At 39.6% G+C, this 15,908-nt stretch overlaps 1 protein-coding gene across 1 annotated transcript in view; it reads left to right on the top strand.

The window, feature by feature from the left end:
- The window catches only part of LOC126481225 (nibrin), a 157,948-nt gene that overhangs the window by 19,817 nt on the left and 122,223 nt on the right, over positions 1-15,908 (top strand). The window contains exon 3 of the mRNA XM_050104831.1: positions 5,764-5,930. Within this exon, the coding sequence (XP_049960788.1) occupies positions 5,764-5,930 (167 nt within the window). The remainder of the gene's footprint in view (positions 1-5,763; positions 5,931-15,908) is intronic.

Here is a 15,908-nt window from a genome sequence, read left to right on the forward strand (position 1 = left end):
GTAGGCTGCAGTAGGTACTGGGAGATGAAGAAGCTTGCACAGGATAGAGTAGCATGGAGAGCTGCATCAAACCAGTCTCAGGACTGAAGACCACAACAGCAACAACAACAACAACAACAACTAATGACATTGCTCTCACATGCTCTGAATTCAAACAGAAGCAACAATCATCAATTTGTTTGCAGCCGAAGATATTATGCTGTTTTGCCGTATGGAGCTGTCCTAACATAATTAACATTGTATGTTATTGTGGAAATTGCACAGTATTTCAGTGAGGCAGTAGCTTGTCTTCTATAGGTGCATCTGCAGGGAGCTGTAGTGGTGACCCAAACTATATGCTAGCTTGTGGAAAAGTGCAGATGCACAGAGGAGGCGTGGGGATTGTAAAATCATCTGACAGGAAACAGACAATCAGAGGTCCCTGCTGGGGAAACAAACCACTCACCTTACACTGTGTGGCACAGAAGGCCTGGTTGCAACCTGCAGACCTCAGACTGTGCACTCAGCCAAGTTGCTAGTGTCCAACCTGTTCATTATGACTTTGAGCCCTATGGTGCCTTCTCACGAGATTCATTTCTGTGCAAACAGTGATGTCTTATTGCCAGTAGGACTGATTTTGATAATTAAGTCATTCTCTATATGTCTTTTGACAGTTTCTGTCATGTTGGATTTTTGGTAAAAGATCTTGTCCTGTCCAGATTCCTTGATGTATTTAGTAACAGCTGACCTTGCATGGTGTGACAGTCCTCATTCCTCGCATCTATCTTTACCAGTGTGGCTTGTCTGTCCAATGTATGATTTCCCACAAACAGTTGTTGTGCTCCTAGGTTACTTGGCCACACTTGTGATTTATCCATTTGGAGCAGTCAGTTTCCTGGATGATTAAACTACCCATTCATAACACCACATTATAAAAAAGGTGGAAGGTATAATGTAGACAATTTTAGATCTGTTTCTCTGCCATAAATTATTTACTATAGTTATTTTTAAAAAAAGCTGTATATATAAGGGTATTTGATCATTCCAGTTCACCTAATTTTCTATCAGATTTACAGTTTCGTTTTAGAAGTGATGTAGCAAATGAAAATGCTACATATTCTCTTTTCTCTCAGAGGAACTGGATGGATTAAATGAAAAGTCATAAACACTAGGCATCTTTGATTTAACTAAGACATTTCATTATGTTAATCACAAAATATTTCACAATTGCTTCCTCTCATAGTTTAAGAACAGACAGAAGAAGGACATTCATCATAGTAATGAGAATGGCTATGACACATAGGCTGATTGGGGCATTGTTAAAAGGGGGATGGGGGTTCTTGACAGGTGATTCTGAAATATTTTTGTTTGCTGATGACACTAGCTTAGTACTGAAAGATGTCTTAAATAGTACAGTTCAGTGCATAAGTTCATGGCTTGTAGAAAATAGATTGATTCTAAGTCACAGTAGGACTCAGTTTTTACCATTTATAACACACAGTTCAACTAAAATTGGCATTTTGAATACACAGAATGGGCACGTAATTAGTAAGTGAAAAATCCAAATTCTTAGATGTTCAGGTAGATGGTAAACTGTAGTTGAAAGCCCATCTTCAGTATTTTGTCCAAAAACTGAATGCTGCTGTATTTACCATTAGAACAGTATCTGCAATAAGAGTTAGTTCAACAGGAAAATTAGTCCAATTTGGCTATTTTCATTTTGCTTATGACATATGGTATTGTATTCTGGTGTAGCTCTTTCTGTTTGCAAAGCAAATTTTTGGCTGAGAAACAGGCAGTTTGAGTAATATGTGGTGTAAGTTCACAAACCTCCTATTGACTAATGTTCAGGAATTTAGGGATTCTGAAAGTGGCCACTCAATATATATTTTCTTTAATGTCATTTGTTGATAACAATATAAACTTATTCCCAAGAATAAGCAGCTTCCACTGCAATCTGCATTTGGATTGCACAGCCTTGACTTTTGTTTAGAGAGGTATGCAGTATTTCGCCGCATCCATTTTCAAAAAGCTACCACAAGAATTAAAAAATCCTAGCAGTAATCAATGAAATTGCAAGTTTAAGTTGAAGAATTTTCTCATTGCTTACTCGTTCTATTATGTTGGAGAGTTCCTAGAAAAAATTAAGCAAATTCCTGTGTTATATTGTTGATTATGCTAGTATATACTCAGCAGCTTGTCATCTGCGTAGGATCCATGAAGATTTTATTTTATTTACTATTAGTTTTTCTGATGTTAATTTCATGTACTGAACCATTTCAAAACCATGGAGACTTGCTCCTCAGTTTGTTCCTGTGGAACTACACAGATGAACTAAAAAGAAATTTTTAGACCAGAATCATCTTTTACAGAACCCGACATTGATTGCACTCACACTTTAGATTGGAAAACACATTTAATCAGGGTGAAGTGGGGTAAGTGTAACCATGGGGTTAGTGTAACCACAGCTTATGGTGCCTTAAAGAAGCTGTATTTTTACCTCTGACCTATCACACATGTTAATTTACTCCTTTCTTTGTTACATTCAACCATAAGTTGTCAAATCTGACATAAATTGCTAATTAATTTTTGGACTTGAATTGACGTCTACATTTTCACTCTGTGAGTGAGTGACATGCTCAGAATTTGGTGGTCTGTCATTTTTGTAGTTTTAAAGATAACTGCACAATTTTTTGGTTACGAACTAACTTTTGCATGATAATTTCAAATATGAGATTCGTTTTACTCTACTTATAAAGCTCTTGATATGCCAGGCATGGTTACACTTACCCCAACTTTTTCCCATGTGTGGCAAGTGTAACCAATCGGCTGGAGCAAGTGTAACCGGGGGGGGGGGGGGGGGGGGGGGGGTTTAGATCAACTAAACTGGCCTTCCTGTACATATGGATACCAGAATACCTGATGTGCTGGATTTGTATGCCTACTGAGTTTGTGTGAGATGTATTTTCTTTTTTATTTAAGTCTACTATATTTTTAAACCAGGTTTCCTTTTATAAAATATGACACAGAACTGTAAAGAATTCCACAATTTCAATTACAGTACAGTATGTGAAGCATTGTTTGACTGACAACAATGTTGAACATGATAATTCATTTCTGTGTTGTCTTTTCATATGTGTGCCGGTGTATTGAGAGGTTGGGCTGTTGAGGGCACATCAGCAAAGTTAGAATGTATTTCTCTTAGAAAAAATAGTTACACATGAGTAAACCTAATCTTTCATAACTTATCTATCCCATTGTTAAATTGTTTTATTTCAGATTTGTGACGTAGTGTGGTAGGCCAAGTTTTATCTGTGAAACATAAAGTGCCAAAATGGTTAGGAACTACCAGAGGAAGACTAACCGTGCTACTTCCTACACAAAAGAACAGTTTTCCAGTGTAATTGATGATATACAAAGAGGAATTTGTACAATACATCAGGCTAGTGCTAAATATCAAATACCCTACTCAACACTTCAGAAACACATAAAAGGTTCTCATGGTGTTAAAAGTGTTTCTCAAGGACGATCTACAGTAATCCCATATGAAAAAGGGTAGCAACTAGCAAATGGACTGACAACTTTAGAAAAGTGGGGGTGGGGCCTAAGCAGGAAGGAAGTTTTGGAATTGGTTGGGAAGTAAATAAGAAGAAATAAAATACCAAACCCGTTCAAGAATTGTATACCTGGAGAAGACTGGTTCCTGGGGTTCAAGAAAAGGCATAAACTGTCTCTCAAAAAGCCACAGACCCTTGAATATGCACGAAAAAAAGCTGGCTCTGATCCTTTCATCATTGAGGGGTATTTTGATATTCTGAAACATACACTCAGAGGCTTAGACATTGAAAACAAACCAAAGCAGATATTTAATGTTGATGAGACTAGTTTCTCTCTAGACCCAACAAAAACCAAAGTTGTTGGTGAAACTAATTCTCCCTCTTCAAGAATTACAGCAGGACCTGTTTGGGAAACTACCACTGTGTTGCTTGGTGGTAATGCAGATGGGGACAAGCTGCCTGCCTTAATAGCGTTCAAGGGGAAGAATGTCTGGGACACTTGGATGGCACCACCGCCACAACCTCCTTTTCCTGAAACCTGCTATGCTGCTTCAGTAAATGGATGGATGGAGTCAGACATTTTTTAAAATTATTTTGAAAAATCTTTTTTGAAATTTTGTGGTCCACATAGACCTATCCTTCTAATCTATGATGGCCACACTACACACATTGATGACCGTGTGATTAAAAGTGCTATTGAAAATGATATTACAATAATAAAGCTGCCCCCTCATTCAAGTCACATCCTGCAGCCAGTGGATGTAGCAGTGTTTAAGAGTGTGAAATCTACTTGGGACCAAAAGTTAACTCGTCACCAGAGACATCATTAAGGGGTAAAAATTAGCAAACGTGACTTTTTTTTTCAAAACCAAAATGTATATTGTTTAAAAGTCAATAAGTCAAACTTTAAGCATGAGAAATTTCAAAATCATATCTTCAATAACAAGTTGGCAATTTGGTGTCAAAGTTGAACTATGCCAAAATGTGGTTACACTTACCCCACTTCACCCTAATTGTTTCTTGAAAAATCTTCATGTCCCAAATGACACATCATCAACATAAAGGCAGGAAGACCATCCTTTTCAGGTTCTCCTTATCTTCTTGCTGCTCACCATGTGCATTGCTGCTGGTAAAAATTCATAATGGATCTGCTTCTCAGAATACTTATCCTGGACTAAAATATAACAGAGGTGGCAAAACTCGGCTGTTAACAAGCTCTCAGGGTCTGGTAGACCTCAGGAGATGGGTGATGACACCTTGTAGAATAAATACATATCAGGTCAAATAATTGAAAATCCAAGATGGAACAACAGTGTTAGATGCACACACACACACACAAACACACACACACACAGTTCCGCCTGTTGGAGCCTGCAGTAGTATGGTGGGGGCAGGGTGGTGGCAGTGGGCTTGATAGGTGCAATGTCGGGAGGCAGTGCTAGAAGGAGGAGGGGGGAAGGATAGGAGGTGGGAATGAAGGGGATAGAAGCAGAGAAGGGGAAAGGACTAAGCAGATGCACTCAGAGGATAGGTGGAGTGTACGAGGTTGGAGTGGAAGCAGGGAAGGGTGTAGAGGCAGGTGGAGGAGAGAGACTAGTGATTTTTGAGACCAGGGGGGTTACAGAAATGAAAGATATGTTGCAGAGAGAGTTTCCACCCACACAGTTCATAAAAGCTGGTGTTGGTGGGAAGAATCCAGATGCCACGACCTTTGAAGTAGTTCTTGAAGTCGAGCACACTGTGTCACACAACATACTCTGCAGTCAAGTGTCCCAAGTGTTTCTTGGCCACATTTTGGCAGTTACTATTCGTGCAGACAGACAGCTTGTTAGTGCTCATGCCCATGTAGAAAATCACACAGTGGTGGAGGCCGAGGAGGTATGGATGACATTCCCGATAAACATAAGACATGCTGTAATTTGCAGAACTGGGTCTTTATTTGTTGTCCAAGAGATGTGAGAAGAATGACACTTGTGGTGGATTTTATAATCTCATGCTGCAGGAGAATGGATGTAAGCCCATATCACAGTCTTGTGGGGAAACCAGATACACACACTTCTTCTGGATTGAGGGGAAGGGGAAATAAAAAATTACACTATAACTATAGCAAATAGTGTAGTGAGGAAATACTAATCAGAGCCTGGTTTCAATAAGATACAGTGAATATAAATTGTTAATGTATACATTTTCCTGATAGTTTACTACTGCAATTTCATTTACTTTTCAGGCAAATCCTCAGAAGCCTCCAGTTGTAAAATTGATAGAAGCTGGAGCAAAGTACGGCACATCAATAATCCCCCAAGGTGGAGAGAAGCAAGCCTTACCTGCTGACTCAACATTCATACTTACGGATGGGGATCAGATTCAGTTTGGTTTGCAGTGGAATCTGTGGAAGTATGTTTCTGTTTATAGCCTATAGTTACACATATTTTACCAGTATTCTTTCATGTTACTTTAAAATTTGTATGTTCTTATGGACTAGTAGAATAATCTGTAGTTACTGTTTCAGTTTTGGTTCCTCTGATGCGCATTTGTCTGATTTTACTTCCTTTCTTATGCAGATTATCCTTTAATTCATCAATTCTCCCATAGACAGTTTGTTTCTTCTGGCAGTTTCTTCAACATGGATGGGTATCAGCAGTTCCTTTTTTCCTGAAAAGTTCTATTTATTTCCCAATTCAATGCTTTACAGATTTTCTCTCTATTTGTTTGCAGGGGTTAGCACACAGGATTCACAAATTGAAAGATGACGATTCAGATCTGCATCCAACAATCATGATTTAGGTTTTCTGTTATTTCCCTAAATCATTCCAGGTAAACACCAGGATGGTTTCTTTGAAAAGGCACAACCCACTTCCTTTCCCTTCTTTGAAAAAATCCAACCTTGCGACCCATTTCTAATGACCTTGATGCCAATGGGACATTGAACCCTAATCTTCATTCCTTTTCCTCTCCATCTGTTAGAAATTTTCACTCTTTTAATAACATTACTTAATATATCCATTTCACCTGTAACTTCAAATGTAATGTCAAATGCAATACAGGCAGCAGTCATCAACAGATCACTGCATACGTAACGTGACTTGGACTGAATATTCTTCCAGAAAAATTCTTGTTCTGTTTTCAGTGTCATATCAAACTTCTGTAGGACTAACTTGGCAGGTCACAAACATTAGATTCCTATCTGTTATACCTGTCTTGTTCACTAATGGAAGGGGAGGTGAGGTGTGGAGAAAGCAAGCCAATGGAGAGGAGTGGTGTGAAGAGAACACATTCTGCTTCCTAAGACAATGCTGATAATACATATGCACTGTGTGCTTCAAACCTAACAACTATGAATAGAGAAAGAAAACATAAAAGTAAGCAACACTCACACGTTTCACAAAAGTAAGATGTTGAAAATAGTGCCCATGATGAACTAGGAATTGCTTCATCACTAATTAACAGTTAAATGAACAAACCAAATTCATGACCCAAACTTACGTGTAATGGCTACTAGAATCTTTTATTTAGTACTGTTACTTAAATTTCCTGGAAAATAAAAAATGTGTACCAGGACAACTGTTCCTTAAGTGGTGGTGCACTTACCAGCTGATCTACTTGAGCATTACTACCTGCTTCCACAACTTCAGTCCTGCCAGTAACCAGTTTTTATATACCATGTGGAAAAAATGCTTCTGAAAGAGAGGATGTTATGGAGAAATAGCTTGGCCACATCCCGGCCTGCTGGATAACTCTTGTGAAGCATGGAACGTAAGAGGGGGATACTGGTAGAACTGAAGCCGCGAGGATGAGTCATCAATCATGCTAGTTGCTCAGTTAGTGAGAGCATTTCCCATGAAAAGAGAGATTCTGGATTCATGTCCCAGTCAGACACTCAGTTTTGACATGCCAAGAAGTTTCAGTACAGTGTACAATCCACTGCAAAATGAAATATTTATTCTGGAGTATTGTTATGGTTAGATTGCTTAAATTAACAGTGACCAGACAAAAAACACTATCAGATCAAAGCACCCTATCCTCACTATTCCACAACCTCAAAATCTTCTCTTCCATCTGCTTCATCCAGTCGTCCTCAACAACCAACAGTACCTGCTTTTTGATGGCCGTCACCCCTTCTATGGCAAAAAATCACCTTCCTATGGGTTGGCCACCTGTGGATGGTGCATCTGCAGTGGCAATAATTCATTTGTCTGTTATGCTGAAGCCTCACCAAGGCCTTCACAGACAGACCTGGTCCACGAACTGATTTCACATGCTGTATCCTCACAGAACGTACCTGCTTTTTGATGGCCGTCACCCCTTCTATGGCAAAAAATCACCTTCCTATGGGTTGGCCACCTGTGGATGGTGCATCTGCAGTGGCAATAATTCATTTGTCTGTTATGCTGAAGCCTCACCAAGGCCTTCACAGACAGTCCTGGTCCACGAACTGATTTCACATGCTGTATCCTCACAGAACTCTGATACTCCCGCCACTCACAAGAATCAGCTTCAAAAGAGCATTATGCAATAGCACCGTGGACTGTAGCAAATGAACCACATCCTTCAACAGGTCTCTGATTATCTATTGTTGTGCCCAGAGATAGACACTCCCTCCTGAAGTGGTATTGCATCGCCTGTCTGACCGAAGTGACATCCTGGTGTCAATTGCACTGCCAACTCCTTGTCCAGGTGTCATATCCCTGCAGAAGACCCAGGTGCAAGAGCTGCCCAGTTCAATCACCCATCGCATCCTACTCCAGTCTTGTCAGAGACTTAGTCTGTTGCATCAGAGGCAAGACCAGCTGTGAAAGCAGTCATGCCATATGCCTTGTCTGCTACAATTACTGCACAGCATTTTATCTGAGCACAACCATCAACCACCTGTCCACCAGAATGAATGGCCACTCTAAACTGTGTCCGAGAACAGAGTCGACCACACAATTGCACGACACACTGCTGAGCATAAGCTTGAGTTTAGTAGCTGCTTCACAACCTGTGGTATCTGGATCCTTCCCTCCAGCACCATCTTTTCTGAGCTATGTAGATGGGAGTTATCCTTGCAACACATTCTTAGCTCCCAAAGTCCTCCTGGCCACACTCTCCACTATCTCGCTATCCTCTCACCCTCTTCACAACAGTTCCCCCTTCCTCTGTTCTGTCACACCCTCCCAATCCATGTGATCTTCATCATGGGCCACACCTCAAGTGCTCTGGTATCTGTGTGCCACTTGTCAACCTGTCCACCTGCCATCCTTCTCTAAGGCATTCCTGTCCCACACGACTGCTGCCTCTGCTTTCCTCCCAGCCATTAAATTCACCATACCCAAACTTTACTTTAACTTCTCATCCCTTTCTCCCTCTGCCCATCCCACTTGACGCAAGCCCCACCCAAGTTCACCCGCTGAACTGCAATCCCGGCATTCTGTACCCAGCAGACACAATATAGGTGCACAAGTGGTTTTTGTGTGTGTGTGTTAGTGAGTAGTCTCCTTAACTCCTAAATTATTTATCTTCAAATTAAACATACATGTAACCTCATATAACTTGACCACTGCTTCATTGTATCACTGTTGTACATCTTAAAACTTTTTCAGGGCTCTACATGCTTATGCAGATAACATTTGTTATCATACACTGAAGAGCCAAGTAAACTGGTACACCTGCCTAATATCATGTAGGGCCCCCACAAGCTCACAGAAGTGCTGCAGCACGACATGGCATGGACTTCACTAATGTCTGAAATTGTGCTGGAGGGAACTGACACTATGAATCTTGGAGGGCTGTCCATAAATCCATAAGAGTACAAGGGAGTGGAGAGGTCTTCTGAGCAGCATGTTGCAAGGTATCCCAGATATGCTAAATATTGTTCATGTCTGGGAAGTTTACCAGCAGCAGAAGTGTTTAAACTCAGAAGAGTGTTCCTCGAGCCATTTTGTAGCAACTCTGGACGTGTGGGGTGTCTCATTGTGCTGCTAGAATTCCCAAGTCTGTGGGAATGCATAATTGACATGAATGGATTCAAGTGATCAGATAGGATGCCTATGTACATGTCACCTGTCAGAATCATATTTAGACTTATTAGGAGTCCGATATGACTCCAAATGCACATGCCCCACACCATTATAGAACCTCTATAGCTTGAATAGTCCCCTGCTGACGTGCAGGGTCCATGGATTCATGTGTTTGTCTCTACCCATACACATCCACTCGATACATTTTGAAATGAAGACTCGTCCGACCAGGCAACGTGTTTCCAGTCATCAACAGTCCAATCTCAGTGTTGATGGACCCAGGCAAGGTGTAAAGCTTTGTGTCATACAGTCATCAAGGCTCCATGAGTGGGCCTTCAGCTCCAAAAGCCCATATCAATGATGTTACGTTGAAAGGTTTGCGCGTTGACATTTGTTGATGGCCCAGCATTGAAATTTGCAGCAATTTGCTGAAGAGTTGCACTTCTGTCACATTGAATGATTCTCTTCAGTTGCCATTGGTCCCATTCTTGCAGGATCTCTTTCCTGTCACAGCGATATTGGAGATTTAATGTTTTACCGGATACCTGATATTCATGGTACACTCATGAAATGGTTGTACGGGAAAAATCCCCACTTCATTGCTACCTCAGAGATGCTGTGTCCCATGGCTCATGCGCCGACCATAACACCACGTTCAAACTCACTTAAATCTTGACAACCTGCCATTGTAGCAGCAATAACTGATCTAACAGCTGTGCCAGACACTTGTCTTCTTGCAGGATGCTGACTGCAGTGCTGTGTTCTGCCTGTTTACATATCTCTGTATTTGAATATGCCTGTTTAGATATATCTGTATTTGAATATGCCTGTTTATATATCTCTGTATTTGAATATGCATGCCTATACTAGTTACTTTGGTGTTTCAGTGTATATGTTACCTGCAATCTGTGTTTGGTACATATATGACATTGACTGATAATATAATGTCAAACATGAGTGAGTATCATCCACCCTAAAATATGAGGCGTGTTTTTTAAGTAAGTACCATTTTTAAATTAAAAAAAAAGACGTGCTAAGATATCTCAATAATTTTATTTTTACTTGAAAGCCTGTACCTCAGTCTACTCACTGACGCCATTACAGTCTGATTCTTCCTTGTTTAAGTTGTGTACTGAGTGTTTAAGATGCCTCCAATAATCGTGAGTCCCGCCGACTGTGAAGTATGGACTGTTATAAGATTTCTTAGTGCTAAAAGCCTAAAAGCGATCGATATTCATCGTGAAATCTGTGCAGTTAACGGAGAAAATATTACGAGTGATGGAATGGTGAGGAAGTGGGTGAGAGCATTTAAAGATGGCCCCACAAATGTGCATGATGAACAACAGAATGGACGTCCTTCGATCTTTAATGAAAGTTTGGTGCAGGAAGTGGACAATAAGGTGAGAGAAAACAGACGCTTTACGATTTCCTCTTTGCGGAATTACTTTCTTAACGTTTCTCATAGTGTTTTGTATGGCATTGTGACCGAGCACTTGAATTACCGAAAATTGTGCGTACGTTGGGTACCGAAAATGTTGACGGACATGCACGAAACCAAATGTTTAGACAGTGCATTGACTTTCCTTGAGCGGTATCACAATGACAGTGATGATTTCTTAAGCCAAATCGTTATGGGCGATGATGGGTGGCCTATGTCACACCAGAATCAAAGCAACAGTCCATAGAAGTTGAGCAAGGGCATCGTTTTGCTGCAAGACAATGTCCGTCTGAATGTGGCGAATCAGACCAAAGATCTCATCACATCTTTTCGATGGGAAACTCTAGATCATCCTCCGTACGGCCCCGATCTTGCGCCCAGTGACTATCATCTGTTCCTGCACTTGAAGAAACACCTGGGTGGTCAGCGTCTTCAAGACGATGATTAAGTCAAAACAGTGGTGATGCAGTGTTTAACAAGTCAGGCAGCAGACTTCTATGATTTGGGTATTCAAAAACTGGTGCAAAGTTATGACAAGTGCCTCAATATTGACAGAAATTATGTAGAAAAGTAGATTAAGGCACAGGCTTTCATGTAAAAATAAAATTATTGAGGTATCTTAGCACGTCTTTTTTTTTATTTCAAATCGGCACTTACTCAAAAAACACACCTCGTAATTTGGTACAGGCTACCTACTGAATGGTGCTTATAACTTTCATATAGGTACATTATTTCATACAGTTTTAACAGCAATTGTGATTTAGTACCATTATTTCGAATGGAAATAAAATGTTTTATAAACAAGAAAATCACATGCATGTTTGGAAATATTATGAAGCTACAACAACCATATATGACCTTGTGCCTGACAGCCATTCAGGCACGTATTAAATGCTTAAAGAAAGAATAAGGCGAGGGCCATAAGTACCAAATAAAACATTTTTGTTACTTGATGAATTAGTTACTCGCATTTTCCGTGGCCCATAGTTGTGATTTTTGCCAGGATATGGAAAGTTGCTGTTTACAATTGTAATATACGAGGGTTGCCCAGAAAGTAGTGCACCACATTTTTTTCTTCGACAGTTCTTTGTGGAACATAATGAGAATTACACACACAAAAGAATGGTGTTTTCCTACACACCCAATTTTTTCCACGTAATCTCCACTCCATTCTGTGACATTCCTTCAGCGCAAAACAAGGACGTGTATGCTTTGTCAGTACCAGTCTCTGTTGTGGTGGTGGACTGTGTGAATCACCTCCTCGTCGTCCTCAAAATGTCTTCCACAAATGGCACCCTTTAATGGTAAATGACATCAGCCCATTGCTACATGTCAGGTGTGACAGCTGTGGATGGTCTCCCCAACTGCTGCAAATTGTGGAGCTCCGCCAGACAACCTTCTGATGACCCACCCTCCGTGCCCATCAACTAACTGCACTTCTGTCAGCAGAAGATGCTCCATAGACTGCTGAAGTGTATGTGAATATTTCCCACAGTTTCTTTCTCGGTAGGGAGAAATTCAATTCTCTACAACTTCTGTTGAAAACTTTGTGCAATTGTCTGGAATTTAAAAAATCAAATTGGGCCAAGTAGTTAATAAATTAAACATTTTTTGAAATTACTTCTTTGCTTCTCTTGATGGTCTGGAAAACTACTGCAGATACACATCTGGAACATGTTTTATTAGATTCACCAGACCAATAACAACAAAATAAATGTAAATCATGCTTTACTTTAACCTCGTACAGCATTGCGATGGCTTCGTATTAGCAAAGTTGCTAAATTTCAGACAAAATCTTTTATTAGCTGTAACTCCATAACTAAACATTTACAGACCTATGTTTATATGAACTTTTTTCTTTAGTTTTAGTTGCAGAATAACATATTAAAATATTTGCCTATCACCCTATATTTGTCCAGTATCCTGCCAATGAACCAAAGTCTGCCACCTGTCTTTCTTATAACTGACCCTATGTGATCATTCCATTTCATATCACAACAAATTGTTAGTCCCAGTTATTGGCAAGATTCTGCTGTTCCCAGTTGTAACTCATCAATGTAATAATAGAATATTACATTTCAGTGTTTTGTTAAGTGCATAGTACTACATCTCTTAAACATTTAAAGCAAGATGCACGAGTCATTGTACTAGTTTGAAATCTTATCAATATCTGATTTGATTTTTGTGCACCTTTTCAGATAGCACTTAACTATAGATGTGTGCATCATCTGCAAAAAGTGTGAGGCTTCTATTGATATTGTCAGCCAGGCCATTTATATATATAACAGTCGATAATAATTCAGGATATACAGTCCGACATCATAAGCAGAAGATGAAGATATAGAGAGAGTACATGAGGGTATTGAATGGGCAACACTGTTTGTAAAGGGTGATTATAAGCTGGTAATCATGGGAGATTGGAACAGTGTAGTAAGGGAAGAAACTGAAAATGGTGTTATGGGAGAATATGGACTCGGCAGTAAGAAATGTGAGAAATGTGAAAAAATAATTAACTTCTGTAATAAATTTGAGCTAGTAGTAGGGAATACACTATCCAAAAAACGCAAGAGGAGGAAGTATACTTGGAAAAGGCATGGAGACATGGGAAAATACCAGCAGGATTACATCATGGTGAGATAGAGATTGGGAAATCAGGTAGTGGACTATAAGACATACGAAGGCCACAGTTTAGTAATGATGAACAGTAGGCTGAAGTTGCAGACAGTTGTCAGGAAAAATAAACATGGCAAGAAGTGAGATACTGAAATACTGATGAATGACAATATGTATTTGATGTTCTTGAAGGCTGTAGATGTTTTGATAAGGAATATTGTAATAAACAGTTAAATTGAAGAGGAGTGGTCATTTCTAAAAACGGCGATCACAGAATTTTGATGGACAGTTGTGGGTACAGGAAAGGTGACAGCGAAGAAAAATTGAATAACAGCAGGTCCGATTTAAGGTCCAAGCAACACAAGCTGCCACTGGGGCACCAGAGGCACCTCAGCTGTAAGACTTCTGTGCATGTCATTTCACAATTAGTAGTAGCCAGCTGAACTGCCAAGCTGAGAGGGGCACCATGAGTGTCCAATTGCAAGATTTGTATTCACTGTGTATCACAGTTAGAAGCAAAAACCTACACATGTGAAAGGGTTCAGGGGAATAGGTTAGAAAGGGGAGCATTAAATGATAGCTCACATGTGTCCAAAAATGTTCTCAAACCAGCAGTAGGTAACAGAAGAAATACTTCAACTGATTGACAAAAGAATAGAGTACAAAAGTGCTCAGAAAAAAGACAGGAATACAGCAAATTAAGAGAAAGTGCAGGAAAGCTAAAGTGAAATGGCTGCCAAAAAATGTGAAACAATTGCAAAAGAAATAGCTGTTGGAAGGACATATTCAGCATATAGAAAAGTCAAAACCAGCTTAGATGAAATTAAATTAAAAGTGCCAACATTGAAAGTTCAGGAGGAATTGCAATGTTAAACATAGAGGAGAGAACAATAGGTGGCAGGAATACATTGAAGGTCTGTATGATGGGGAGTAACTGTCTGCTGATGTGATGGAAGAAGGAATGGTAGTTGATTTGGAAGACATGGGGGCTCCAGTTATTATTAGGGTCAGAGTTTAATATAGCTTTGAAAGGCTTGATACCAAATTAGGCGGAAGACATAGAGAATATTCCTTCTTAATTTCTAGAATCATTGGAGAAAATAGTAATCAAATGGGTATTCGAGCTGATGTGTAAAATCTATGAGACTGGAGATCATCAGAGTTTCAGAAAAATATGAGTGACACAATTCCAAAGCTGGTAAAGGAAAATAAGTGCAAGAATTATTGCTAGTTGGCTCAATGGCTCATGCATCCAAGTTCTAGATGAGAGTAATATACAGAAGCATGGAAAAGAAAGTTGAGGATTTCCCAGGTGGTGATCAGTTTGGCTGTAAGGAAGGTAAAGGCACCAGGGAAACAATTATAATTTTGCATTTGATAATGAAACTAAGAGAAGAAAAATCAAGATACCTCCATAAGATTTGTTAACCTAGAATGAGTGTTTAAACTATAGGGAAAAATGGATAATATACTGTATGTATAAGAACCAAGAAGAAACAGTAAGAATGGAAGATTAAGAATGAAGTGCTCGAATTAAAAAGGGTATAAGATAGGAATGCAGTCTTTCTCCACTACTGCTCAACCCATACATCGAAGAAGCAATAACAAATAGGTTCAAGAATCGGATTAAAATTCAGGAATAAATAATATCAAGGATAAGATTTGCTGATGACATTGCTATCCTCAACAAAAACAAGGAATAATTGTAGTATGTAGTGAATGGAATGAACAGTCGATTGAGCATACAATTTGGATTGATAGTAAACTAAGGAGAGAAAAGTATTGAGGAATAACAGAATGAGAAGAGCTGCTGTGGCATTTATTCCCCATGCCAACACACATTTTATTAGATTTCATCATGCAGTATAGAAAGGCTTATGCTGCTATATGCCAGCAAGCAATTAGGACTCATAGAAATCCCTCCTTCCCATAAAACAACAGATGGACACAGAGCATTAACAAGGAGAGGCGAGCAGGATCCTTGTCATACTGGAGCATATGGAGGACACTGCAAAGCTTGGTTGCAAATATTAATATTACCTATTTAAATGTTTGTATACGACTCCAACTAGACTGCCTTCATTATTCGCACTGACAGCTACTTAACCATGATTTCAGTAGCTCCGAAATCAAGCTCACATTTTAATTAGAATTTTATTTAAGATTGTCAGTCATTGGATAACTAAACTGGGGTCAAGCAGTTCTAAGCGCTTCAGTTTGGAACCGCGCAACCGCTACAGTCGCAGGTTCGAATCCTGCCTCGGGCATGGATGTGTGTGATGTCCTTAGGTTAGTTAGGTTTAAGTAGTTCTAAGTTTTAGGGGA

This window comes from Schistocerca serialis, chromosome 5, assembly GCF_023864345.2.
Source record: "Schistocerca serialis cubense isolate TAMUIC-IGC-003099 chromosome 5, iqSchSeri2.2, whole genome shotgun sequence".
Classification (NCBI taxonomy): domain Eukaryota; kingdom Metazoa; phylum Arthropoda; class Insecta; order Orthoptera; family Acrididae; genus Schistocerca; species Schistocerca serialis.